Source organism: Electrona antarctica (assembly GCF_951216825.1).
Source record: "Electrona antarctica genome assembly, chromosome: 1".
NCBI classification, from domain to species: Eukaryota; Metazoa; Chordata; class Actinopteri; order Myctophiformes; family Myctophidae; genus Electrona; species Electrona antarctica.
In genome coordinates this window covers 19,861,776-19,889,704 of record NC_136806.1, presented here as the reverse complement: position 1 = coordinate 19,889,704, position 27,929 = coordinate 19,861,776, and the positions used below count along the sequence as shown (strand labels likewise).

Genomic DNA, 27,929 nt, shown 5'->3' with positions numbered 1-27,929 from the left:
TATTAAGTAAACTGGCGCACAGAAAGCATAGACACTAGGCAAACGGGTTGCTTCTTTCTTGGATACTAAATGTTATCTTGATTTATATTCTTAGTCATCAGACTATATTTGCAGGCTACTGACAGAGAGTCCATACGGACTACTTGGCGATGTCTGGACTAATCCTAGTGTCAGTCAGTTAAATTTGGGTAAATGTGTAAGTTTACCTGATGGAGACCCGGGGTCGGTACTAAAATACCTTCCCACACTTTCGATAAATTACCCCAAACAGAGACAAATGGAGACAAAAACAGTTTCTACGGAACTATATTTACATAATACTCTTGTTTTACAGAGAACGATATCAAAAGTATAAAATACTTACAAAAATCCAATGCAATATATAAAAATAAGATCTATCTCCTCCACAACATTAGGAAAGGCATACATACAAAAAAATATATTTATATAAATTTACACAGATCCCCCTATAAGAACACACAAAAAAGTCCCCAATCTTCGTGTTTGGCTGTATGCTCGAAGCTATGGCAAACAGAATGGTTATGGCAGCAGAATGGCATAAATGGATTGCAAAAAAAAAAAAAAGAATTAAACCAGCCCAAAACTGTCTTAGCAATAGCAGTTATGCATTATTACATTTTTTTGTAAAAACAAATGCATACATTGATTAAACAAATTAAGGTACAGTAGACATAATTTCTCTTCACCAGATATAATCTGGTTATAATCTTCACCTTCAAATGAGGAAGCCTAACAGGAGTAATGTGAAACTACTCATCCTGTGTGTTTTGATATTGGGACACGGCGACTGCTGTGTGGTCTCAGCAACAGCACGTATGCATTATTAAGTCAGCAAAAAACAAAATGCATACATTATTGTATGAACAAATTAAAGTACAGTAGACAATTCCTCTCTTCACCAGAAAATAATCTGGTCATAATCTTTACCTTTAAACAATGAAAGCCAACAGGAACAGAGTACTGGCAGAAGCCCGGTTACCGCATATTTGCAATGTTCCCTGTGTGGCAAAAACTTTTAAAAGAAACCCATGATGAATTCTTATTATGCCTTGATTGATGCTTTGTCACTATGGTTTGAATTAAAAAAAAGATATGCCAAAGATAACGCCACCCTGGTTTAACTGCTGGATGGACCCACACAACCATAACCGTTGACACAAATAAAATAAAATAATAATTTAAAAACTGACATTATGCTGCCAGTGTTTTAAACTGTTTTACAGTGTCTATCATTAACATATGAACAGTAAACAGTGGCCATGTTCGTGGACAAGTTCCCTCTGTGTGTATGTGTGCGTGCATGTGCGTGTGTCACTGGCTTGTTGAGATGACAGTTTGTTTGGAGAGTGCTTACAATACCTTCATTGTGCTCCTACTGTATCACCACCCATTAGTAAAAGCAGCGGAATGCAGAGCCCTGCCACCTCGCTCAAACAACGCTGCTCACTTAGTCTTTATTTAAAACGCCAGACAAAGCAGGCTGGGGAAGGTAACCGTTTGGTTTTACATAAGCAGCCCGTCTAGGTGGACCCGTCTGGGGGACTCAAGTAGTGTGTTATCCCTACAATAAGACAAGAGAATAAAATAAAAGGTCTGGGGAAATTGAGATATGAGACTTTAGCGTAATATTTTAGTGGATTAGATTGGGAGGGTTCTTATAGTGTCTGCGTGCCTTTTCTCTTCCACCCCTCTATTTAGGGCAGGGTATCTTCTGACAGTTTTGTCTCAATTATTCAAATTTATGAAATTTTGCAACATTTCAAGTTGGGGGGGGGCAATTTATAATTGACAGAAATGCCCAAAATCGATGTGTTCCTGATAGGTTTGTGGTATCCAGCCCTGGGCAGGGTTGCAGCGCAGGAAACAGTGGTTTCGAACTGAGACACAGATTCAGTAGTAGTCTTAAGTCTAGCTTCTGTCTCATCATCACACAGGCTTGTATATATACTTCTATATAAAGCTCCAACAGTGACTGGACTGTCTTTGATTGGTGCCAGTGTGTCATCTCATCATGGCCCTCATTATTCCTTCATTGCATTGCAATGGATTGGGAATTGGTTTGGAGTATCTCATTATAAACTTTCATTTATACATTAGACGCTTCTCTAATGTTTCTATGTATGGTCATCTCTCTGCATTTTATAAACAATATTAACAGAGCTGAAACAGTGCCTGAAATCCAAGGCTGTTCTGGGCTAAGACAAAGCCCAAATCCAAGTTTTCAATATCACTGCTTTTATAATAAACCAGAGTGTGGACCACTTCCAACACCTCCAAATCTGAGACGCACCCTTTCCACTCATGCGTGCATTCCCAACCCAATAGGGTTTAAACAGAGCAGGTAACAGTTACACACCCAGTAGAGACTGTTCAGTGGTGGCTGGCTAGCAGCTCATCCAGATCGTCCATCCATTCCTGAGTGCTCTGGCCCTTTAGTAAAGAGTCCAGGTCGCTCTCTCCGGGGAAGCTAGCCAGAGCACCAGCCCCTGGTGACGGGTTGTAGCCGAACGATAACTGCTGCTGCGGCTGACTGGCAGTCCGACTGAGCTGGTAACCTTGGTTACACTGTAGCCCCTGGCGACTGTTGCCCTGTAGCTGTCCAAATGTCCCGAGGTCAGGTAGAACAGCCTGATTCTGGGCGGCTTGCTGCGGCTGAGCCTGTTGCTGCTGGTTGGGCAACGGCTGGCCCAGGGACTGTGGGTTGGGTGGCGCTCTCTGCTGGGCAGCAGCCATGTTGGCTTGCATCATCTGCTGGTTCATGGCGGCCATGGGACGGAGGTTGGGGTTGGCACCAAAGGGGGCACCACCGCCTGACGGAAGCTTGGGCATGCGGGTCTGTGACTGTTGCTGCATGTGGAAGGCATTGGGGTTGGCGAAGGCGTTAGGGGGCATGCCTCCATTACTGGAGGGGGGCTGGGCACCATGGGCCTGCTGAATGCCTTGATGCTGCTGCTGCCAGGCTTGGCTCTGTGGGTTCTGCATGCCTGCAGACATTGCACTAGACATGGAGTTGGGCATGTTAGCTCCTATAGAGTTTGGCATGGAGCCAGGGAGCCGAGCGGCTGCGGCAAGCTGCTGTTGCTTCAAGAGAGCAGCATTGGGTTGGTTTTTGAGGTGCTGCTGTTGCTGAGCCAGCAGGTTCTGTCTGTAGCTGGCACTCATGGGGCCCACGGGCTGCCTCTGCATGCCACCCTGCTGGGAGGGATGCGAGGGGTGGTTTGGGTGAGAGGGGTGCATGTTCATGTTGCTGTAGAGGACCTGCTGAACGTCCATACCGCCACCCCCTCCGCAGGGTGGAAGGCTCATATCGGATTGGCTGGCGGCTGGAGGTGGGGCAACGCCGCTCGCCGGCCCCCCACTCTGGCCCATGTTCATTCCCATCATGCCCTGGTTCTGAGGGAACATACGCTGGCCTCCAGGCGCGGAGCCTCCCATGGAGCCGACGTTACCCATTGCTTGAGAAGAGCCTGGGAAATTAAAGAGAAGAGAACGTTAAGACAAGTTGATATGCTACAAGACCATTACATTACATATTGACTGGCTCAGAGTGGCCGGTAGAGCGGACGGATGTTCCTCGAGGTTCCCAGTTCGATCCCAGGCTCCCCCAGAGTTAGTGTCCAAGTGTCCTTGAGCAAGACTCACATAATTGCTCCCGATGTGCAGGTTGGTGCCTTGCATGGTTTCCTCCGCCATTGGTGTATGAATGTGAATCTATGTAAAGCGCTTTGGATAAAAAGTGCTATATAAATTTACCAGAAGAAAACTGAAAACATAAAAATAGTTGACAAAGAGGGCTGAATAATATATTGAAAACTAGATGACACATGGGGTAAAGTTAAGTTTTGGCCTGTAGTCAGAACCTACAACCTGAAATATGCACGGAGGTACATTTCTCTCCAAAAGGGGTGACTAGCCAAGTCTAAAATGCTCTGTGCAATGGTCTTACATAAAATGAAAATCAACACAACTTTCCTATGGTGCAGAAAGAGAGGCCTCAAGCACAAATTAACAGGTTCACTGAAACCAGAGGCCCCTTATGACATTAGCACGAATTTGCCATTCAAATTAGTGGTAAGCAAAATGTACACAGTGGTGTAGCAACGCTATATTTATTCAGACCAACAATGAAACGGTTGTCCTGAGCATCACAAGAACAACATAGTGGAAATAACAGATCTACAAGTTCACGACACATTGTGAGCTTGTAGATCTGCTATTTCGACTATTCCGTTAGTTATTACATAACGTGTTATTGTGCCATGTATGCTCGCATGCATACATAATATTTGTTTATCCAAGTTATTGGTCATATCTCTACCCAGTGCGATTTTTGTTTACGAAGCCTAAAAGCCAAACAGAAATAAAATACTGATCTAGGTTTTTTATGTATTCTTAATTTTGTGTTATCCCATTTAGACCCGACGACGAATCTACAAATGTCTTCTAAATCATGACAGTTTTCTGAAAAACCTATGTTTCTATGTCAGTGGTTCTCAACTATTTCATGTCAAGGACCCCAAAAATGATATGCATTTGGCCTCCGACCCCAATCTGAAAATATGTTGTTCCAGGGACCCCGCAGAAGATTTGAGTTAAAAATGTTCGCTCTGAAAGAATATATATTAGACTCAATGGACCCAATCTCTTAGCTTCTCTTTCTGTCCCTCTGCCTGTCCTGAAATACAACCGGAAATGCTTTAAGGTGCGGCTGAAGGTCAAACCATTTAGAACTAAGCCTGTCTGTCTACATATATGTCTGTCTCCTCAACAGTAGATCAATCACACATTGCCTGGTGAAGTGAAAGTCATGAGAACTGTGAAAGCTGGACAGACACACAAAGATATTTAGCAGCACCATAGTGAAAGTTACACTATAGATACAGAATATAATCTATTCAATAGACCAGTGGTTCCCAAAGTGGGGTCCGGGGACCCCCAGGGGTCCTTGAGGGAGTTCCAGGGGGTCCCCAGCTAAATTATAGTTTGGAACCAAATGGACCCTTATGGGTCTGTAACTCTGAGAGTGATACAAATGGAACCAAACAGACCCTAACGGGTCCATTTGGTTCCATTTGTACACTCTCAGAGTTAAATTAATATTGATTGAACAATATAAATTGGGGTCCCAGAGATAAAAATGCCTTAAACATAGGGGTCCGTAGCCTAATGCATGTCCAACTGCTGGTGCTTGAAATTAAACGGGTTGAGAATCACCGCTAGTGCCGTAAAAATCTTCTCTTATGGGGGTCCCTGGCATATATTTTCAAATGGGGGTCCGCGGGCTAATTAGTGTCAATTTGGGGGTCCTTGGCATGAAAAAGTTTGGGAACCACTGCAATGGACAATACACTTACCGGTGAACTGGTTGACCTGTTGCTGTTGGAAAGGGTTCTGGTTGGCTGCCTGGCCCGCTTGGTCCTGGTATTGTGGAGGCGGTCGGGTCAGATGTCGCTGGAGCTGTTGCTCTTGTTGCTGTCGCTGCTTCTCCTGGAGAAGGAGATGGACACACAAAAGTCCACATTTATTTGCACAGAAAACTGATGAATTAATATGAAAATTGTAAATTGTGCAGATTAAAAAACAATTACTAGAAAGCCTGCAGCTTAAAAAGAAAAAAAAACAGTCAAGATGACAATAAAAGCAAACTGAATTGTTGAACAAACTAACATGATGTAAAAGGGGTAGAATTGGAGAGCAGTAACAAGCTGAATACATGACCAGTTCGATGTGCATTGTATGTAGGCAGCAGGCATAGAACACTAACAAGATACACACATACACAATGCACAAAGAAGTGCCAACAACATAGACCAAAACAAAAACATACATTTTGTTTATGAGAATCCAGAGATTCATGATCAAATACAATACAAATATGTGAAACTTGGTCCTATGCACAAGTGGCTCCCTCTAGTGTCAAAAGTGAATAAGTGTAAATGGAAAGGGGAGGAACAGGCAGAAGAATGAATGAATCAAGCCATATGCAAAATAGTGCAGACTCAGGGCACATGCAGGTCCAGACAGGCACATACAACTGAAGTCATACTATGAGAATTCAGTTAAGTCCTTGCAGTCAGGCGTGAGTGTAATGTAGTAATGTGTAGACGCACACTACAACCAGGACCAGGAATGATTTATATACTGTAGGTCAGCCAGTGGTTCTCAAAGTGAGATCTGAGAAAATTCAGGGGTATGACTATTCACTTTCACTCTCCACTGTTATCTCTAGTCCACTTGCCAGAATGTGAACCCGGACATTTTGAGTACCCTAAAGTTTTATGTTAGAAATGTTGAGGATTGGTCCCCACCCCAGCATTTAGAAACTGCCCGATGCTAACTTGCATAGTTTGGGCAATTTTCATAATAAGGGGGTTCCATTAACAACCTATATAAAAGGAAACATTTCCAAAATGTCTTCATGCTTTAAGTAGCACATGTGACGGGTCAAACTAGGGGTTTTTCATGATTCTGAATCCATTGCAAGCATTAGTTTTGCACGAAAAACACTCCTTCGGCTAAATTCGGCCATAGGCACTTGCACAAATGTACTGACCTCATCACATTTGTGATGACGGTATGTCCATTTTTAGCCGAAGGAGTGTTTTTCGTGCAAAACTAATGCTTGGAATTAATTCAGAATCATGAAAACCCCCTATATTCTTACTAAATTTGACCCGGTCGGCTCTGTACTTGGTCTGCTCTCGTTTCCCCTCGATACCAAATTTGCTGAAAATAGCTGATCTACAGGCTCACGTGTTGCATTGCGATGGGAGCTTGTTGTAGATGGGATTGTAGTCGCCATTTACTGCAAATGATATCGGCGATCAAAATAGCGATCGGATGCAATGCTAGGGTGTACAAGTGAAAATGTATGGAGTGGTTGCGCCGTACCTGTTCCGCCATCATCTGCTGCTGCCTCTGTCCCATTAGGTACTGCTTCTGCTGTTCTAATAACTGCATCTGTTGCTGCTGATGTTGTTGCTGCTGCTGCTGTTGATGTTGTTGCTGTTTCAGCGCCGCTGCCAGGTAGGCTGCGTTGCCGTGGTTACCCGCCATGGCGTTGCCCCCTGGCTGGTTGGCCATGGGGTTTGCCGGGCCTGGCCCGTGTGGTCCGGTAGGGTACGTGCTCTGGTCCTGCTTACAGACAGACAACAGAAGAAGAAAAAAATACATTTATATATTCCTGTAATGCAGTGTTGTTCAGTCCATGAGCCATCATCTAATTGATCAATATTATGCACACGCAGAGTTATTATTAGAATTAACCAGATCATGTGAGCGAAGCAGAGCAGGAGTAAAAGTGCAGGCAGATTTTGAGTTTTTGACTAAAAAAAATAAATAAAAAAAAATGGTCAGAACGCACGTCGGAACGATTCCGAAAACCGTCGTCCATCCACTCTGGTGCTGCTCCTACCACGTGACTGGGCACGAGCATGCCCAGTCTAATGGTCATACAATACACACAGTTGATTTCTTTTTTTAAACAAGATTTCTAGATTTGTATTATCGGGAGAACGATGGCCTCCATTATAGCATGGTAACTTTTCAGGAATAGTTAATAGTTTCTATTCGCTTGGATTCCCCATCGATGATGTCACTGGTAGATGGCTTTCTGAACTGCCCACAGCCCTCCTATGACACACAGACTGAGAAGGAAAATAATTGGTCATATATTTATCATGAACATTAGTGAGGACCAATTATATGAGGACAGGTTGAAAAGTGGTGAAGTGGTCCTTTAAGCATACAATATGCAGTTATCTGAAGTTTATCTTTAGGGCAGTATTAATAGATCCAAGACTTCAACAGAGATGACACCATCTGAGAGCGAGATAGAAAAGAAGGCAGCGCGCCTCTTGCTTCGTCTCTTGTCGTACGGGGGAATCAAATCCCCCAAAGATACAATGTCACAGAAAAAGGTCAAATACCACAAACACTCATCAGTCGTCATTCATTTACAAGATGGGGTCTAATAATGGCATGGCTTCCCATGTGGATCTCTGTCATCATACTGATGTCATACTAATGACACCAGGGTGGAATTCATTTTGGCGGCGGTGGCTCAGGGGTAGAGTGGCCAGATGGTAACCGTAAGGTTGCCAGTTCGAACGTGGGCTCCCCCAGAGTTAGTGTCGAAGTGTCCTTGAGCAAGACACTGAACCCCTAATTGCTCCTGATGTGCTGGTTGGTGCCTTGCATGGTTTCCGTCGCCATTGGCGCCCCTGTCAGCGATCATGCTGGTGTGTGTGTGTGCGAGAGAGACGCGTCAGACATTCCATTCAATTCACCTCAGCTGCAGGCCAATCACCAAATTACAAGCACGGGAGATGGGACAGCAGAACTAGGAGATATTTCTTTAAAAAAATCATAACTTCTGACAGGAATGCACTAGAAACTTACTTTTTTTTTTACATGCTCATATCGCATTCTCGCCGAGATATATTTTCGAGTTAATAAAAAAAAGGGAAAAAATTATAATATTTTTTATTTAATAAAAAAATAAAAAAAACGAATGGTTCAAGCCCATTAATTAAGATTCGAGTGCCAACCCTAACGAGCGAACATTCGAACCTTGAATGTTTGGGGACAGCCTTAGTGTGAATGGGTGAATGTAATGCACAATGTATGTAAAGCGCCTTGGATAAAGGCGCTATATAAATGCACCATTTACCATTTGCCAGACAAATCGGTTAATCGGCGGGAATTAATTGACAAAATGTGACAGATAGATATTCACAAAAAAATAAACAAAACAAAAGATATATATAGATATATATTCTCACAATATTGCACACTCACTCTCGGCCAAGGATCAGATTATTGCAGTGCATAGCACATACAGCTGCTATTCCACAATGGATTTCGATTAGCCTATATTCTGTAATATCTTGGAACAATTCAGATCTCTGAACAAATTGCACGCACAGGTTAATTTAGGGTTCGGGTCCAACAAAATGTCGAAACCAATCAGACCTCGGAACGAACTTCACAGGTCCATTACCATTTTGGTCCATCATTTTAGACAAATGAAGAGATCCACTCCCTTTACTTGTCCTACTGACAGCATGCGCATCAGTCTAGTGGTTTATGTGATTACTATTAGCCACAGACACACTTGGACGGCATGCCCCCTGGGAGCTACCACAAGTATGAACCACACTGTAATTAATAAGGCTCCCCTAACTTCATATAGCTAGGGCTTAGGGGAAAAGCTTATGGCTACAGCAGAGCTGCTGCTGCTCTTGTTACGACGTCTTTCAAAAACCTTTACTCAACACATGCACTATTCACCGATCGTCTGGAGCACAGCATGCCAGCCGGGGCCTGCTAAAAAAAACGCTGCACCGTGGAAAAGATCCGGAAAGTTGGCTAGAGTTGACAAGGCTGGCCTGAAGGAGCACTGCACGGCTGCCATCCACACGCCACAGGACAAGAGTTGAGTCAGGGAGAGGTAGGGAGGGAGGGGAGTGCAGAGGAGGACAGTGGGGGATAGAGAACGACACAGGGGGTGGGGAGAACACGATAGAAAGAGAGAGAGACAGACCAGGGATGAGAGGATAGACGACGATGTAGAGGGAGGAGAGAGATAGAGAGGCAGGGGAGTAAGGAGGGAGAAAGTAAAGAGAAACTAAAAGTTTCCCCACTCGCGCAAGGAAAAATTCAATGGGTTCAAAGCCAGAGCAGCTATATTTAAATAAAGAACAGGAGGGGGGGTCTGCACCGAAAATACACTGACCAGGACAGCTGAGAGTTGGGGGGAGGTCAGAGGCAGAGGAAGGAGAGGGACAGAAAGAGATGGACAGGGAAAAAGTTGAGACGGACATAGTGAGAGAGCAAGAAAGCTATTAAAGGGGAGGGAGACAGAGGGAGGACAGGCAGAGAGATATGGGGAAAGAGAAGGAGAGAGAAGAGAGAGGGGAAAGACATGGTTGAATGAAAGGCTGCTTTGTCACTTTCCCCCACACATACAACCCCCAACCCCCCGTGTTAGCCTGCACGCCAACTCCTTAGCAACCAGCTGCTTGACCTAGACACACACACACACACACACACACACACACACCCCACACACAGTTCCCTCAAAGCATGGGGCCCGTGCCAGACATGTAGGACGAAAGAAAAAAAAAAGCTTTAAAAAGACAGTCAACTGGCACACAAAAAACACAAAAGGCCTCCATAAAGCAGCGCCTATCCCCCTCACAGTCACGTAATTCCCCAGAATTTAATAACTAATTGCAAGATGGGGATCCAGCATCAAGCCATGTTTTTAAGCCAAACACCATATCTATCCGTTGGTTGATTGGTGGTTGCTTTGGACACAATGATAAATGGTTCACATTAGACAAATTGATCAACATGACTTTTTGTCAGAGAGCACTTGGGATGTATGGACTTCCGTCTGGTGCTCTTAGAAGGGCGTCTAACTAAGCAGCTAGGAATCTTAAAGGGATGACTAATTTCAGGTCCCCCTCATGACTTCATGAGGGAAAAGAAAACACACCAGAATGCTGCTCCCTTATTTATTTTTAAAAATCGGTAAAGTCTCGAGCCGGGAATCTCGAAACAGACAGGATGTGCATGCCTTTAGTTTAGTCACTTTGCGACACCTATTTCATTGACTTCACCGCGATTTAACCTATTTAACCGCGAGGTCCCTCATTTTGGTAGCAAATCAATGTGAAGCACGCCGGAATAGGAAGTGGAGCAGTGTCAGTAACTCTCAGGCTTAATATGCTTCAGGTATCACACAAAATAACTGGCATTCATGTTGGGTGCACCTTGATTTGCCTAAATATATGTATGGCTATTATATGTATACAGGCTAAGGCATATAAACATGTGATGTCCTATTATGTTGAGCATTAAAAGAAAAGAAGAAAAACAACTTATTTTTAAGGATTCTCACCAACACTAGCCTTTCAATCTTAAAAGTACAAAAAGAAATCCACTCTTTCGAACTGGATATGCCAGCAGAACGACTATGGCTCATTTTTAACAAGCCCTTATTGTTCACTATTGTAGCACGGTCACCATACTCCATCATACACCAACAGTACACTGGAGGGGCTGTGTTTTTGTGTGCATGTGTGTGTGTGTGCGTGTGTGTGTGTGGACACAAAATGGCCATGGAATGTGCTGCAGGCCTAGTTATGAAAGCCGGGTTGTTTGCTGATGCCAGTGAAACTCCTTGGCTGGTCCTTAAATGTTTTATCCAGTGCCATGTTTTAGACTGACAGATACCCCTAGGCTAGGGTACGGCAGGTGCCTCCATATATGAAAGCGGCGACCGTCTATTTAACTTTTATCATTGCTTCGGTTGCTATTCAACACCTCCGTCCCCACCAGCTATGGGATTTTTACATCCAGGCTCCATTTATCTCCATTAAAAGCAGGATTTTTAAAGCCCTGTCCATGGTGACAGGATTTCATTTGTGACTTTGTCTCGCAACGCTCCGGACATGTAACCGTTTCTGACAAGAGGTAAAGGCTATGCGCTAATGCTAATGATCACTCCTCACAACAACAGCCCCCTCCTCTCTGATAACCCGGAAATGAAACGGAGGCTCGTTACAACGGGAGTCAATGCCACCTAGCGGGCAGAAAAAGTGTTAAGACAATTTTAACCTCCACACTTACATTCGCAGCACTCATATTTAGCTGACAGTAAATCAAGACTAAGTGCAACTTAGGAGTACATAAACCTAAAGCTCAGTTTATACTCCGTACTCTATACTGATTCTACTGCCTGATATTCTGACATTCTTTTGTCAGGGTACCAACATTAGGTCTCTCATTCTTGCAAAGCTCAGGTGCAATTTTTGTCATCTATTGTTGCACATGTTAAGTCACTCACAGTTGTGTTACAGCAAAGTGCCAGGCATGTAGGGTGAAAAACAAAAAAGCTTTACAAAGAATGTACTGTTACACAAAAACTCAGATGGGGTTTAGAGAGTAATTTAGACATCAGGCTCTTACCTGTGCATGGGGTGGTAGGTGGGGTCTGAAGGGCATGCCAGCCTTCTGCTTCATCTGCTGCTGCTGTCTGAGCAGCGACAGGAGTGCTGCCTTGGGCTGGTTCTGTGCATTGGGGGGGCCACGGGGCGGTCCAGGACCCCCCGTCTCAAAGTGGGACAGTGGCTTGGTATTGCTGTAGTTGAGCATAGAGGAAGGAGGCTGGCCTCCGGTCGGCGCTGGGTGACTGAGAGGGGCCCCTGAACCCGGGTGGCCGAGCATGTTGGGGTGGCCCCCAGGCCCTGGCATATAACCGCCAGCACCAGCCTTGGGCGAGACCTTGTTCGCCTGGCCAGGCATCAGGAGTTGCTTGGGGGCATTTGGGTTGAAGTCCTGTGGAAATAGGGATGGACTACTTGGCTTCTCCATCCCAAAGTTCCCCCCAAGTGGACTCTGGGAGGGGTTGACAGTCTGAGGCCAAGATGGCGGATGGGGGTGCGATCCCTGGGGGTGGAACTTTGCTGCTTGTTGCTGCTGCTGCTGCTGCTGCTGCTTTTGGACCTGAAGCTGTTTCTGCTGATGCTGGAGCTGGTGCATCTGCTGGGCTCTCTGCTGGGCAGCAAGCTGCTGAAGCTGCTGCGCTGGGGACAGGTCTTTGGACACCTGGGGTACCGAGGGTAGGAGGTGGTTTGGAGGCTGGTGCTGCCTAGAGGGAGGTGCCTGCTGGGGCTGCTGTGGTTGAGACATAGCTGGGGACGAGGCACTGGAGTTGGTGACGGGAGAGTTGGTAGGGATTGTTGGCGGTCCGGACGAGGTGGGTCGGATCTGCGGAGACCCAGTGCGGTCCTGTTCAAAGGCAACCGAGGCTGGGGAGTATTCCACCTTGACGCTAACTAGATCTGGTGGCATGAGGCCCTGGGACGGTTGGCCGGACGACAACTGGCTCCCTCCTACCCCACCTGCTCCCACACCTCCTCCAGAGGCGCCAGGCGCCCCAGCACCCACTCCGCTGCGCGGGGGCGACGCTAGGTCTGGTGGGTCCTTGCGGTCCTCAAAGCCATCGTTGAGGATGTCCTGGATGTCCTCGTAGGCCACCGAGCGGTTCAGCTCCTCCATCAGCTCTGTCCACTCCTGCTCGTTCAAGTTGAGATCAGGGAACATGCTGTTGTTGGCCCCTCCTCCCGACGGAAGCATGCATGGTAGGATGTCGTCTGGCTCCTGCTTCATCTCCTTCAGCCTGAACTCCTGCTCTGCACTGCATATGTCCCCAGAGTCTCCTCCCCGACCATGGTTCCCATTGGACACCATTGTGTCCCTGATGCCACCGCCACTGCAAATGCCATGCTTGGTGTCCATGGGAGAGTGTGGCGGGAGGCCACCGTTTGCTGTGCCATTGTCCAGACAGGTCTTTTTAGAGGGAGGGTAGCCGTCGCTGAAGCCATTGACCTGGTCTCTGCTCAGCGGGGAACTTGCACTCTCCAACTTCCTTTTTACAGTTTCCTGGAGCTGGAAGGACAAGACAAGCCAGTCGTTAGAAATAGTTTTTATTTTATTTTGCTCACCTGCATGTTTTTCTCAATGGTAAATGGAAATAATGGAGAAAACACATCAGGTGAATTACATACACATCTTCAAATTGGGGTAAAAATACACAGCTATAATAAAAGAAAACAAAAAAGTCACTACTCATCTCAGATACATGAGCAAGACATTATACCTCTAGCATGTAACATTTGGCCATTTGTTGGCAGAGGGAAAGCTATGAGCTTTCAACTGTCACATGTTTTATCAAGTGATTCATTGGGAACAGAAACTTGAGAGGGAAACTAGTAGCCTGATATGCTGCCCCTTGTCATCACAGTGTTGGACACATGCCCACAGCTTTACAGGTATGTTAGGGTCATCACAGGAGGGGGAGAAAGCACGGTGGCCTTGTGGATGTGGACTCAGTCAGAATTTGAAAATCATAGCTCTGGTCCCTGTGACACCCACTTCTGTCCATGAGAGACACATACATTTGTCATGACTGAAGTGTCCCTAGCAGGCCCAGCCGGTCACTTTTATGATTTGCTGAAAGAGATAAGAGTATAAGCTAAAATGTCTAAATAACAGCAAGAGATACTTTCACACAGAGTCCCAGGATACTAACACCTTTAGGGCATTTGTACCACTGCCTAAAACATCCATTTGTCTGAGGCAGGGTTACACAGACAAAGAGCTTCCTGAGACAAGTCGAGATCCTCCGGCTAGATCCCAGACTCAAGGGGGGGGGGTGCACATATTAGAATCTTGTGATGTCAGCAGATCATCCAGGCCGGAGCTGCTGCCTACCAACTCCAACAGCTAGCCATCGGACGACGGACGCCTTTTATAAGATCAGCTCTGATTACAAACTACAGCATCCAGAACACATCTCCTTCCATTGAGCTAAATCTGTAGTTACTTGGGGTGACCCAAGAACCTCAACCACTGCACCTGATCTCTCTTTTGACTGGATGATAGGCCCAACACTGAAGCAGAACTTCTAATGAGCTCAAGTTGTTTGGCTTCAGCCATGTCAGATATAATTCTCAGAGAGGGAACCTAACTGGCCTCACTTCCCCAACTTATATTCCTGTGGTCCCCTGTGGGACTCTTTGCTCTGATGCACTGAAGCGATCCATGTGTGGACCGTTTGATTGTGCTTGCCTGGTATGCGTGTACCGGTACCTTCACAGAACAATGACACCACCGTATGCACTGAGCGCAGTTTGTTTGATCTGCAGTTTCTCTTGTATTATTAGGTGCTTCTGGCTGGTGCTAATGCTAGCTTAGATGAGAGACACACACAAAATATATATATATATATATATGAGAGAGAGAGAGAGAGAGAGAGAGAGAGAGAGAGAGAGAGAGAGAGAGAGAGAGAGAGAGAGACTTGGTTGCAGGATGTACTTTCAGCTAGCTCAGATCAAGAGGAGAAAAATAAACTAGAAAAAGTGCACAGGCATTGTTTGGTATTGAGTGATCATAGAAGTAGCAGTTAATAGCCAATAGACTTGCAGTAGCTGGAACTTGTAGTGTGTTAATTATAACAGGATCACAAAGAAAAATAAAATGTTTCACAGAATTTCGCCTCCTGGTGGCATAAAAGGCAGATTTGAAAAATGCAGGCCAGACGTTTTTGTAGACATGTGTACTAATTTGCATGAAATTTGATCAAATGTGAAGGAGCAATATCCCAAAATGTGTTTTACACAAGTTGGCCTCCTGGTGGCGCTATAGAGTGCAGATGTGGGAAAAATGCAGGGTAAAGGTTTATCCTTGGCATCTAGGGAGTGTGCATACAAGGTTTTACACAGATCGGTGCAGTTATAGGTAAAAACTGCAATTGGCCAGTTATAGCGCCACCATGAGGCTGATTTGAACAGTTTCAAGTGGCATTTCTTTCTCTGCCTAGTGGGAATGTGCATACAAACTTTCGCGGAAATCACATGCCGTTTTCATGATTTGAGGCATTTTGTTCAAAACGGAGCTGAAAGACTAGTTTCATTTAATGGCTATACTGCTAAAGTATAGAGAGACTGTACTGATTTGTGTGATGTTTGGACAAAATCTGTAGGTAGGTACACCTAAGGTGTACTGTCAAAATGTGTTTTGCAAAGATCTGTCTCCTGGTGGCGCTATAACAGGCTCATGTGAAAGAATTGGGGCAGAAGTTCAGCTGTGGCATCCAGGGAGTGTGTGTACAGTTTGACGAACAGAGTGCAAAACATACTCTCTCATCATGCCTTCGGCCTGGTGGAGACAACAAAGACAGACGAACATAGAGGAAAGAAAGAGCAGCAGCCACACCGTCTCTTTACTGGGTCCCTGTGTCTAACCTCTGCTCTCCTCGTCGGGAAAAGAAAACTCTGTTGACTCACTCCACACAACCTGAAAAACTGGTCTGAAATCCTCCAACAACCAAAACCCCCCCACCCCCCACTTCCAACCACCAGTGCTCCTCCTGACTACCACAGACTCTGGGCCACATGAATCTAATTACCATGTGTATAGTTGGAAGGGGGAGCGGTGGAGCACCCCACAACAAAAGACCAAGCACACCAGGGCCGTGGATGGGGAGGGGGAGCAGGGAGCGTGCCGAATTCCTTCCCGAGACCCAAAGGAGGGGAGATGCAAAAAAAAAAGGAAAAAAAAAAGTCAGCTCCTCTTTGAAGCTGCTTTAAACGTCGGACGGGTTCGGACAGCCTTGGGAAGATGAACGCACATCCTCGGCGGGCCACTGCAGAATGTACCGATTAGATGGCATGGGACCGGTTGGGCTCGGCACTAACAACGTCCCACAACACTGGGACTGATAATGCCTTAGTGGCTTATTCCCATGTTTCAACTTTCAACCTGTCGTTATAACTAAGACAAGGGAGGGAACACACACTAAAGGCTTGAACAGATCAAGGTTGTCAGGCAATCGGGTCATCAAGAAGCATCTGTACCCTATAACCGGACGTATTTTGGGTAGTGTGTCCAACATATCAGGCATCAGTCGGGCCAGATCACATGATTCAGTATTTTGAATCGGCGGCAGATTGTTGTTGGGAAGGGAGAGCATTTCACTCACATTTTCCCTTTTTGTTGCAATTTTTTTGAATACGTTGATCCGTGCCTACGCACCCGTCTCTGAGGTGTGCATAAGACTTTGTAAGACATATACATTTTCTCAACCCTCCCCCAGGGCGGCGCCATTGCACCTGTGTGCTGCTGTTGAACTTTGCTTTCCTCATAGACTGTGGATTAGACCAGTAAAGCAACCTTTTGTGGACTATGTGGTTGAACTTGACACCCACCGGTACACTGCACCTTCATCTCATGTACAACGCACAGATACTCTTCTTGCTCTAATGTCTATGTCATGAACAGTATACCAGCTGCTATACCATCACCTATTTCTACATCATGTACATTATGTTTCGGTGGAAATGCCATGTGTAAATATAACTTTCTTTCTCTTTCTGGAAACTATCAAAACGATGGAGCTTGCACAAAAACGAATTCCCTAGGTGTTTTACAGATTTACACCCGTGTAAACCTGTGATGTGACAATAAAGATGTAATGAAGACTTTTTATTTCACCAGTAGTGTGAACTGCGGGACTTGTTATGTTACTCTAAGGAATAAAACAAGCAGCAGTCAACGCTCACATAAACAACAACAAGGCCATTTTGACAGTATCATCTGTCACAATGTCACTAGAGGGTGAGACTTCATTTGGAAATAATATTTTGAGGTTTTGGGTTCTGTCATCTGCACTTGGCCTATTGAAAAGTATTTTCTAGAGCAGTTTGATTGTGTTTGTTCCCCTTCTTATCACATCAACATACAAAGTACCACCTCAGGGCAGGACGCTGGGTATGTTGACTAGTGTAAACTATTTCACCTGCATCCTAACAAATGCAAATGGGCTACAGCACACTGATGCAATCATTACATAATTGCCTCATCGTCATTTTATGAGCTGACCACAATGTGCAATCATTTTGCGGATATCCATTCCAGCAGTGATCGTTAACACACAAGCATCAATCCAATTTTTGCCCTATTGGCTTATAACTGTGAGAGTGGATCAGGTGTCCTTATTCCATAAAGGCCCGAACAGATTCCTACAGCACAGATTAGGTCAAACAGGGTTTTGATGTTCCATAATAACGTTTGCCTTTAACTGCCTTCCAAAACTCTTAAGGGTTAAAATAAAAACTGCACTTCTTCATCACGCGAGTTTTGATTTATTTTCTCTGTTCAAACAATCGCTCTGCCTCCGCAAGCGTTCAGTTGTGAGTTCTCACTGCTCCCAGTAGTGTCTGCCTCCGATGCCATAGTTTCTAAATTAATCAAAATATTCTTTCATATTAACAAAGGTTTGCCATGTTGTCACTTCAGCACCTCTACCTGGATGCCAGTGTGCATGCCCCCGTCTTACCAGCTTCCACATAGTGAAAGATAGTAGAGAGAGTACAAACAATAAAGGCCTGATTAAACTAACGCAGCTCAGTTTATACTACAATTTGGTGCTTGCATTCAAGAGCAGAGCACACAGGCTTCACTCAATACAAAGCCACAATCTAATGATCTTCTTTAGAGCTTATGCGATGGCAGCAAGAGGACACTGAGAAGATATTTATGACTTTGTTTTCATATAACTTACTCTCACAGGAGAGAGTGCAACGGTACCAACGGCATAATTTACATTGCCACATACACCTGACTGTCTGTATTGATTGTATTCAAAATGTAAATTTGCCACTGTGATGTTGATCAATGTAAACATTTAAGGCTCTATGCAATCCCGGCTGAGAAAACCCCTCTGACCCTAGTGGCAGAGGGGAGGATGCATGTAGCTTTTCATTCCCACACAACCATATCACATTCACTAGGTCTAGGACAGTGTACTAGAACCAAGTACACTGACAGACTCGGCAACCTATTACTCCCACTGATAAAGGCATGGAGCTGAGGTTGAAAAACAGTGCACTCCTTCATTTTTCAAATGGCATTGTCAGTTTCTCTTCCTCAAAGCAAATAGAATTTAAAAGTATCAAGTATAACATTGCATTAAACCTAAATCAATCCAAAACTAAAATATTTAATCAGTGGTTTAGATTCAAGTAAAGTTTGCTGAAAAGTTGTATATGCAGCCCATTGTCAGGGAGAGGGAGAAAGAGCCTAGACTCAGCTTGGTGGTGTCCTATAAAGTGATGAGTCAGCTGTGTGTGGGCAGCTAGTCTCCAGGGGGTGGAGGTTTCTGCTAATACTCCTGAGTCATCCCACAGGGCTACAGTCACATTGTCCTGGCGCAACAGTGCCCAAACAGTGTGGGGTGTGTAAACAGTTCTATAAGCTAACCGGATGAATACTATAGCAGTATCGCAGGGTTTCTGAAACATTTGTAGCTTAAAATACAAACAGTCTGGTCCTGACTGAGACTCAATTAAAGTCCCCATGGACGATGACATGGCCAGAAATCATCATATTTGACCCTGCATATTGCATGGTTCCTGTAAAAATAGCAAGCTAGGAAGGGACATGTCAGGGATATCGATTGGCATTTACCATACACAACAGTACAAGGTTATGATGAGTGACAGCCTGTGAAGCGGTGTCAATGTTTGTGTCTGCTGTCGACATGAAGAAACAAGACAGCATGAAATAGCATTTTGAAAACAAAAATGTAAACTAGGAGCTGCACATGTGGAATTAATACTGTGCAACTAAACTACATTACCTATTCATCAGCTGAAATAAAAAAGGATGTTTACAAACAAGCTGCGAGAGACCCGGCCGCAACTGGTTCTCCATTTCTTCTCCGCTGCCCGTGTCAGCTCTCGTCAGCAGAGCAGACAGCTGCATGACAGAGGAGGAATAGCACAGGTCTGTGAGCAGGTCCCTGCTACAACACTAGGGAGAGATAGATTGTTTATGTATGTTGTTTCGTTGTCCCGTCTGTCTGTGTACAACTGCTAGTTTACAACTACGCTACATTCAAACAGTTTGTATCCGTCCATTTCAAGTGGTGTACTGCGAGTCCACGTACAGTGAGCCAGCCAACTGTCCACTGTGTCAAGCTCTTTTCCTGGCCAGAAAAGTATAAAACAAACTGCTTCACAAGAACAATGTTGGTGTAACTAAGATATGCATTGAGAAATACAGCACATTTTATATACAGCTAAAGAGTGAACCATGAAGTAAAGGTTTATTTCCTGGTTTGGGTATGGTGCGGGGGAGAATGCCTTCTCTCTGGTAGATGGAGGGGGTTGATGTTTCCATAGATATAGGGCCCAATTCCCCAAGGACATTTACAACCAGGTGTAAATAAAGTGACTAAAGGTACCCTCAATCTCACGTGCCATTCATCAAACGTGGCGTACCTGCCTTCCTCTGTGGGTATCGCGGCGTATAAAACAAACTGCTTCACAAGAACAATGTTGGTGTAACTAAGATATGCATTGAGAAATACAGCACATTTTATATACAGCTAAAGAGTGAACCATGAAGTAAAGGTTTATTTCCTGGTTTGGGTATGGTGCGGGGGAGAATGCCTTCTCTCTGGTAGATGGAGGGGGTTGATGTTTCCATAGATATAGGGCCCAATTCCCCAAGGACATTTACAACCAGGTGTAAATAAAGTGACTAAAGGTACCCTCAATCTCACGTGCCATTCATCAAACGTGGCGTACCTGCCTTCCTCTGTGGGTATCGCGGCTGCAGCTCATTTCGCCTCTTTCCCAAGCGTTTCGCAGTGTCGCCTCGTGTAATAGAACAGCCACGCCCATTTCACACCATATAAGGCAACAGGAAATATCTAACCTCAGGTGAAAAACGTTATATCACAACCTGCAAAATGCACAGATCTCCAAGCTTACAACGGTGAATGCGGTGCTCTGTGATGCATCGCACCACCATGAACTTGAAGATCAGCTTATTTGGAGAGTCTCTCGCAATGTCAACTGACTCAATGTTATAAAGTATAATCTCACTTATAATGCAACTCTAGACCTCAAGACCAAGGCTATACTTGGCAATTACATTATATTATAAAAGCCCTTTCTATTGAACATGAATATGATATATTTTTTTAAGCTGCATTGATTAATGAGGGGAAGTCCGTCTTTTGGATTACTATCATATCACTGTCGTCTGTCTGAATGCCTGGGGAATGGATTTGTTCGGCTATTTCAAATTTCAACCATACAGTATATAATATCCTTCCTTGTCAGAGGTAAGTTGGCTACTAATAGTATGAATGCGTTCATGTCGTCAATATTAAAATGATTTGCAGGACATTTGGAGTTAGTTGCCACTTGGCATGATGGAAGTCCAAGAGGCGGAACCTGGCCGTTCGGTACCATTAAACACGGGCAGACGCAAGGACACAGTCTACCATTCATTGTTAAGGGAAGCCAGCAACATGACGATGCAAAGACATGTAGCTGCTCCAAATTATATTCCTATTCGGCTTTGCGTCTGCCCGTGTGAACGCAGCATTGAGTGTGAGGGGTTGGGGAAAGGATGGAAAGTACCATAATGGGAATGTTGCATTCACACGGGGCAGATTAAAAGATGCAGTCCTCCATTCATTGTCAAAGGAAGCCAGCGACATGACGTTGCAAAGGTGCAACGATGCATGTAGCTGCTCCAAATCAACTCAACGCGTCTTTGCATCGTTTCAACTGCCTGTGTGAACGCACCATAACGTTATGAGCTAGACTATATCGTTAGCTCCCATGCTAGCTACCCTCGTCAGTCAGACACCACCACCACTACCACCACAAAGATCGGGTGGAAGCCGGTGATATCACTTTGCTTGTCCCCGAGGATGGGAAATAAGATTTAAAAGGCTATCCGATCATGGAAGCGTGGATGAAAGCACAGATGTGTGTCAGATCTGCGTGTGCAACCTGTCTGAGGAGGGGTTTATTGTGCGTGCCTCCACTGCCTCGTTGGTGTTGCTGCCGACGCATAGTTAAGATCATCATAAGCGCGCGCCCGTGTCCTGCGCTGGAAGTAGCAGATCTACAAGTAATATCTACCCTGTCGTAATGCACAGCGCTTTGGGCTTGTACATCTGTGTTTTTCCTGCAGTTAGTGGACCGACCGATTCATAACTTTAGGACCGAACCAACGTCCGATTCAGACGCTATTTGGCATACGGCATCGATGTAGTCGCATCGTTAATGTTAAAATCGATTACCGATGCATATCTGTATTTTTCTTTTGACACCACTACCACATAGCCTACATATTATATTTGAGGTTTGTGACTATTAATTGATTCAGCCCAAAGATTAAAGCATGCTAAATGCATTTACGCTTTGATCCCGACCCTGATATTAAGCCAGCTTTGGACTTGACTTGAGAATAATATGAGCTCAACGTCAGTCAAACAATAATGACTTCCACACAACGTGGGAATGGTCGGAAATCTCTGTACGCTCAAAATATGAAAAATTACTTGATGAATCGGGCCATAGAGTTTATATAAATGGGGGCGAGACATAAATATTCAACAAAAAAGCGCAATACAAAAATCTCACAGGACCCCAAAATAAACATTTTGGCTGCTTCATCACATCCCTTCCCCCACCCCCTTTCCCTAAGCCTACAGGCAAAAGAGAAATACAATGACAGCTACCTAAAAAACGACATCATACTACCTTTAACCACTTAGATCTGTTTCACTAATTATAGAGGGTCTGAGTTGGTTCTGTACGTCGCACTGCTCGTTTTCCTTCTACACCAAATCGCTTCGCCAGAAGCAGATCCAAAACACTTGTAGCTCAGGCTCAGCAATTTTATGCGAATGTTCCCCCCAGAACAGTTGGGGTTCAAGAAGTTAAAACATATATTCCTAATTTCCTATAGTGTGTCAGATGGTGATAGAACTGACCTGTGATCCACTTTGGGACTCAAGAGTATATGAAATGCTTCAGTGGTTCCCAAACTTTTTACATCAAGGACCCCCAAATTGACAGAAATTGGTCCACAGACCCCCATTTGAAGAGTTATGCCAGGGAGAAGATTTTTAAGGCTCTAGCAGTGATTCTCAACCCGTTTAATTTCAACGACCCTCAGTTTGACCGGGTCCATTTGGTTCCATTTGTACACTCTCAGAGTTACAGATCCATAAGGGTCCATTTGGTTCCTAATCATCATTTAGTTGGGCCCCCCATGGAACTCTCTCAAGGACCCCTAGGGGTCCCCGGACCCCACTTTGGGAACCACTGTGCTAGACTTCAAACAGAAGCTGTCTCGAGACAGAAATTCTGAAAAAGGAGGGAACAGGGTCCACCTGGTAGCCAACAATTCCACTCAGGTTTCTAATGTTTATTGTAATGGCTCTAAACTATATAGTAGCATAAAAAAAGAACTCAGTCAATGTTCATTACTCTGCACCTTTCTGTAGCTCCCTACGAGGAGCTACAGGCTACGAGGAGCATGATCAGCCAAGGCATAGCAGCACGAGAGGAAATTGCCCGTGAACACTCAATATGGGTTTAATTAACACTCTAAATGATGGAATCTGAATGGCCTAAAGCACTGGTTCGGGACCCATTTGCGTGTCACAGAGAAATTTATATGGGTCACAACTCAAGTAAAAATACCACTTTCTTTTTCTACATTTAAAAAATATTTCAAATCATTATTTTTTTAATACAAATATATTTTATACATTTAAAAAAACAAATCTAAGAAAGTACATGAATAAAAAGAATATATAATAAGTAAATATCCGATGTACAAGCTCGCAACGCCTCTTGAAGATCTGCTATTTTCACTAGTTTGGGTCCCAGGCAAACATCTAATCTCTCTTTTGGGTCTTGACCTGAAAAGTTTGGGAACCACTGGCCTAAGGCATGCTGCATTAAAGATACCTGAACGTAGTGGGGTTTAAACCAGTTTTACTCATCATTTGAACAACGCAAAATATGGAAAGCACAACATCAACCAAGCAAACCGTAGTCGTAATGTCCCTATTCTGGGGGGAACATTCGGCAGAAATAGCCCATCTACAAGCTCACAGATACCTGTCAAACTACTTCTTTAGAATGAGTGATGCCCACGGGTATAACAGCAGAAGGAGCTCAACTGACCTCGTTCCTCCAAATTCAGCTCAAACTACTATGCTTTCACCAAAATGTGGAATGACCTACTAAAATACATTAAGGTTCTCGACTCCCTATCCAGACTCAAAACTAGCCTAAAAGAATGGAAGACCTTACAATTGAGCATACAGTAGTTTAACTCCTTGAACACCCATAGTAGAATCCTATACCCTGCCCCCATCCCTCCTTTCTCTGTGTAAGCTTTATTCCAATATGTATTGCTATTGTATTGTTTCATGTATTACTGATGAATTGAGTACTGTGGAAAGTATTTTGTGTTATCATTTTAGCATGACAAACTTTTTAATAAAGTAATCAATCAATCACAATGCGTTGTATTGTTGATAGATGTGCTAAGACATTTAAACAGGAGGGGGCCAGCCAGAAGGTCCCAGGTTAGATTCCAAGAAGACACTTTACCCCCAACTACCCTCTCTAGAGTAGCTTACTACTACCATCTCTAGTCTATAATCTTTATATTTTTAATCTTTATAATTGCTAATTATGTGGGCGTCAGAGTCATTGCTAAAAACAAGTGGAGTTACAGTGGAGATATTAGTTCTGACTCCAATCCACAGCTTCCATAACGCTGTGTCAACAGTTAACACGTGACCACTGAGAATACGTCTGACTGTAAAAAGGTGCCAACAACACCGAAAACTAATATGGTAAAGTTCTTGCCTTGATACAAGTGACAAAGTCACACATGAATAGGAAACAGAATCTCATCTCACCCTGCCTCCACTTTTCCCTATTACAAAATGCAAACATGCTGATAACAGCTAAGGAATCCAGTATCCAGCTCATTTTCTCGTACTTCATATATATTTCAGACATTGCGCTGAACAAATTTCAAGTCAAATTCTATGCCAACATCTCTAGAGAGAGCCATGTGTTTTGATTTTGAAAGGGCAAAAGATGGAAGCTAAGCAGCATAGCAACCACACACACTTCCAGCTAACATAGTAAAGGACAACAACGAGATCATGTGACAGCAACCAGCCAGCATGGCCACAACTTTCCTTCTTCAAATCATTGCAGCTGCACACTTCTTTGAATACTGTGGTTTCACTCACACTGTCCAGAGACTGAAGCATAGACTAATCTGAACATGCTCCCTTCATTCTGCTCATTGAAGAGAGACCACATCAATGGCACACATTTAGATGAAATCCCCCTTGGGCTGTCATGCTTAGTGTGATGTCTGTAGTGCTAAAGTATGTACACAGTGAAATTCTCAGTCTTGATTTATCCATTTGTAACACTGGAAGTCTACATATGCAACACTCTTCTTTTCGTTTTCCTTTTCTTGAAAACCAAAACGATGGAGCTGGTACAAAAACAAATTTCACCCACCACTTTTTATTTTTGTAACCAGTAAAGCACATCTCTGAAGTCTCTGTTACAATTGTGAACTGGCCAAGAGGCCATGTTTACACCTGTAAACCTGTGATGCGAGTTGTGACAATAAAGCCAATTCTGATACCAAGTGGACCCGTGAGTTGTAGACTCTCTCTCTCTGAGCTCAATGTTTAAAGTGTATGACCTACTGTGGGTTTAACACGCTCCTAGTACAGCTGTGGTCGCTGGTGGTCACTTACCGCAATCAGAGTGCTGTTCCTGCTCTGCTCCCCGGGCGCTCCACTGTCTCCTAGGTCCGTGTTGTTGCCGCCGCCGGCCCCGGGGCCTCCTCCTCTCTGCACGCCGCCTGCCTGGTCGCCGCCGCCGCTCGGCTGCGGTTGCCGGTGCTTGTTGGACCTCTTGGCTTTGGTCTGCAAGCAGCGCTGGTGCAGTGCGAAGGTCTGCTGTCGCTCCAGGTCGAGCCGATCCAGCGCCGTGTTGTCGTAGCGCTTCTCGCAGCTGCTGTGGTGCCTCCGGAACAGTTCGATTCGCCGGCGGAGCCTCTCCATCACCGCGCTGTGTCGCGGTACAACAAAATCCGCCATCATCAATCAATTCTCCTTTTTTTCGTTCTTTTTTTGTCAATCCAGACTCAGGTTTCGCCCAGAAAAACGCTGAATTTGCTTCTATTCAGTAAAGGGCGTGTATACACCCCCCTCCTGCCCCTTTACAAAGAATCCACTACTGGCTCCATAGAGTCAACCTTTGTCTTGCTAATGGCCTTTTAGTCACAGGAGCAGAAGATTTTTTTAAACGGAAAGGGTTGTTTTCTCCAGCAATTTCACTCAACCTCCAGTTTCGTCAATTAGAAATCAATTTAACGTTAGTGAACTGCATTTGCCCCCATTCTCTGCGTAACATTTCACCATCACTCGTTATCAAACTAGTAAAGGCAAGAGTCATCGTAAGGTCTTGTTTGGCAAGTAACACAAAAAATAAAATAAAAAAGCCCAACAACAAAACAGACATTCGTCCTGTTTTGAATGCAAACAAGGCAACACTTTGCCAGTGGACGTGTAGCAGATCTACATTTCCATCAATGAGCTTGTTGGGTTTAAACTCTCACATTCCTACACTCAACAAATCAAAGTTGGAGAGCCAAGCGTCGAAAACCCCCTATAACTCAAAGAGAACTTTTGTTGTTTTTCCTTTTAGTTTCCTCGTAAAGCAAACTTCCCTCCTCCAGATGCCACGGGCGAACACATCGTGCTGATACACATCATGTAAATATATAGATCACATCGCTTTACTTGTTCCAAAGTTTATTTTGCTAACGCATTAGCCGGATTAGCTTGCCTGCTGTGCGCTAGCCCGGAGAGAGCTAACTGTTAACTGCTCCTCTTGCCTTCTGCTCCTCCTCAAACTTGACAAGTGTACAAAAAAATATATAACCACAAAACCATCCGCTAAATAAAACAATTTCAACCTACGGTCAACATTTCAACATGCGACAAAGCTCAGTGCGAGCTCGGTTCGCCTAAAAAGACAAGCATTACGTTGCGAGTTCACTTACTTTAAAATCAGATGTTTCTTTTCTTACTGCATCTGTCTAGCAAACAGCTGATCCTCCTCTCCTCGGCGGAGCTAGCTTCAGGTTTTGGCTAAGCTAGCTCTGCTAACCCTGCTAATAAACAGGTACACTGCTGCTGCTGCACTGAAGCTACGGATGTAGCATCACACGCTAGCTCTGGGCTAGCTAGCTAGCTTGACAGCATTTAAACAAAGCATGATGATGATGCTGCCTCACACACTTTGACCAAATTAGTTCTCGCCAAAGAGTTCTCTCCCTCTCTCTGTGTGAAAGCAACCGACCGACCGAGGTGTCCGTGTGGAGAGGCGTGGGCGTTTTTCCTTTGTTTGTAAAAAAAAATGAAACCCAGTCCGAGACAAAAACAGCCGAGGCAACTCTGTCTGTCCCCTTTTCTGCTGTTTCTATTGTTTTCCAGTGGACAAGCAGGTCTTCATCGCCATTTTGGAGTACGTTTTTTTTTTTCCTTTCTCATCACCAACGGGAATGGAAGATACCAAGGACCGGATGGTGACGTCATATACAAGCGGAAGTGTGTGTTTCCTGGGGGCGTTTAATATTTCGTTGTTTCACGAAATATAAAATAATTTACGAATAATAATTATTGGTTTTATTTTATTTTTTGTCAGGCAAAAGGGTCGTGCAATGAAGTTTAAAAACGATGCGGTTTTGCATTTCACATTCAGGTGCCCTGGTTTTTTTCCCGTTCTTTTCCACTGCCCTGGTGTAGGCTACCCATGACTCAGTCTAGTTGTGACATCACTGAAGAATCCTTGGAATTATTATTAGCGTCATGGCAATGTCCCACCTCCTTAAAGAATGACAACATTATAAGCAGGCGTGTGACAACATAAACCACACCTACACTCATTTTGAATAAACTATAACGACACTTGACTTTATACACACTCATTTGTTTTAATGAGTATGGGTTGTCACGTTTTTTTTGTAGTTTTGTAGTTATATCTGAAACGGAGTACCTTTTTATTTTATTTATTTATTTGTAATTTTACTGAAATGTGTACATTACTTTAAAAAAAAAAAACTCTATGGTCACTCACGTCGTCATCTCACCTTTTATTCCTCTGACCCATTTACCCATCTGTAGTAGTCACACACGCGCGCACACACGCACACACACACACACACACACACACACACACACACACACACACACACACACACACACACACACACAGCCTAGATGGGGAGAAAATCAATTAACTCAATACACTTCTACCAAAGAAACTACCATCCATTTATTATATATTTTGAGGGACACCCACAAAAAATGTATATACTTTGCAGCGGATTAAATATAATATTGGTTAAAGGAGTGTTACAGTATGTAAATTACCCCCATTCCCACTCCTAATAATAAACATTCTCTA

The 27,929-nt window shown here is 44.3% G+C and overlaps 1 protein-coding gene across 2 annotated transcripts; it reads right to left on the bottom strand.

The window, feature by feature from the left end:
- Nucleotides 1-290: 290 nt before the first annotated feature.
- On the bottom strand, nucleotides 291-26,990 carry maml1 (mastermind-like transcriptional coactivator 1). Of its 2 annotated transcripts, XM_079504935.1 has the most exons (6): nucleotides 26,524-26,990; nucleotides 25,211-25,526; nucleotides 11,998-13,479; nucleotides 6,913-7,155; nucleotides 5,376-5,508; nucleotides 291-3,488 (listed from the first exon to the last, which is right to left on the bottom strand). In XM_079504935.1, exons 2-6 carry the CDS (start codon nucleotides 25,517-25,519, stop codon nucleotides 2,392-2,394), a joined length of 3,264 nt encoding a protein of 1,087 aa, XP_079361061.1. In that variant the 5' UTR covers nucleotides 25,520-25,526; nucleotides 26,524-26,990; the 3' UTR covers nucleotides 291-2,391. The 2 variants fall into 2 exon arrangements, with proteins under 2 accessions (XP_079361061.1, XP_079361060.1); XM_079504934.1 differs by having other exon boundaries at nucleotides 25,211-26,990.
- Nucleotides 26,991-27,929: the final 939 nt, after the last annotated feature.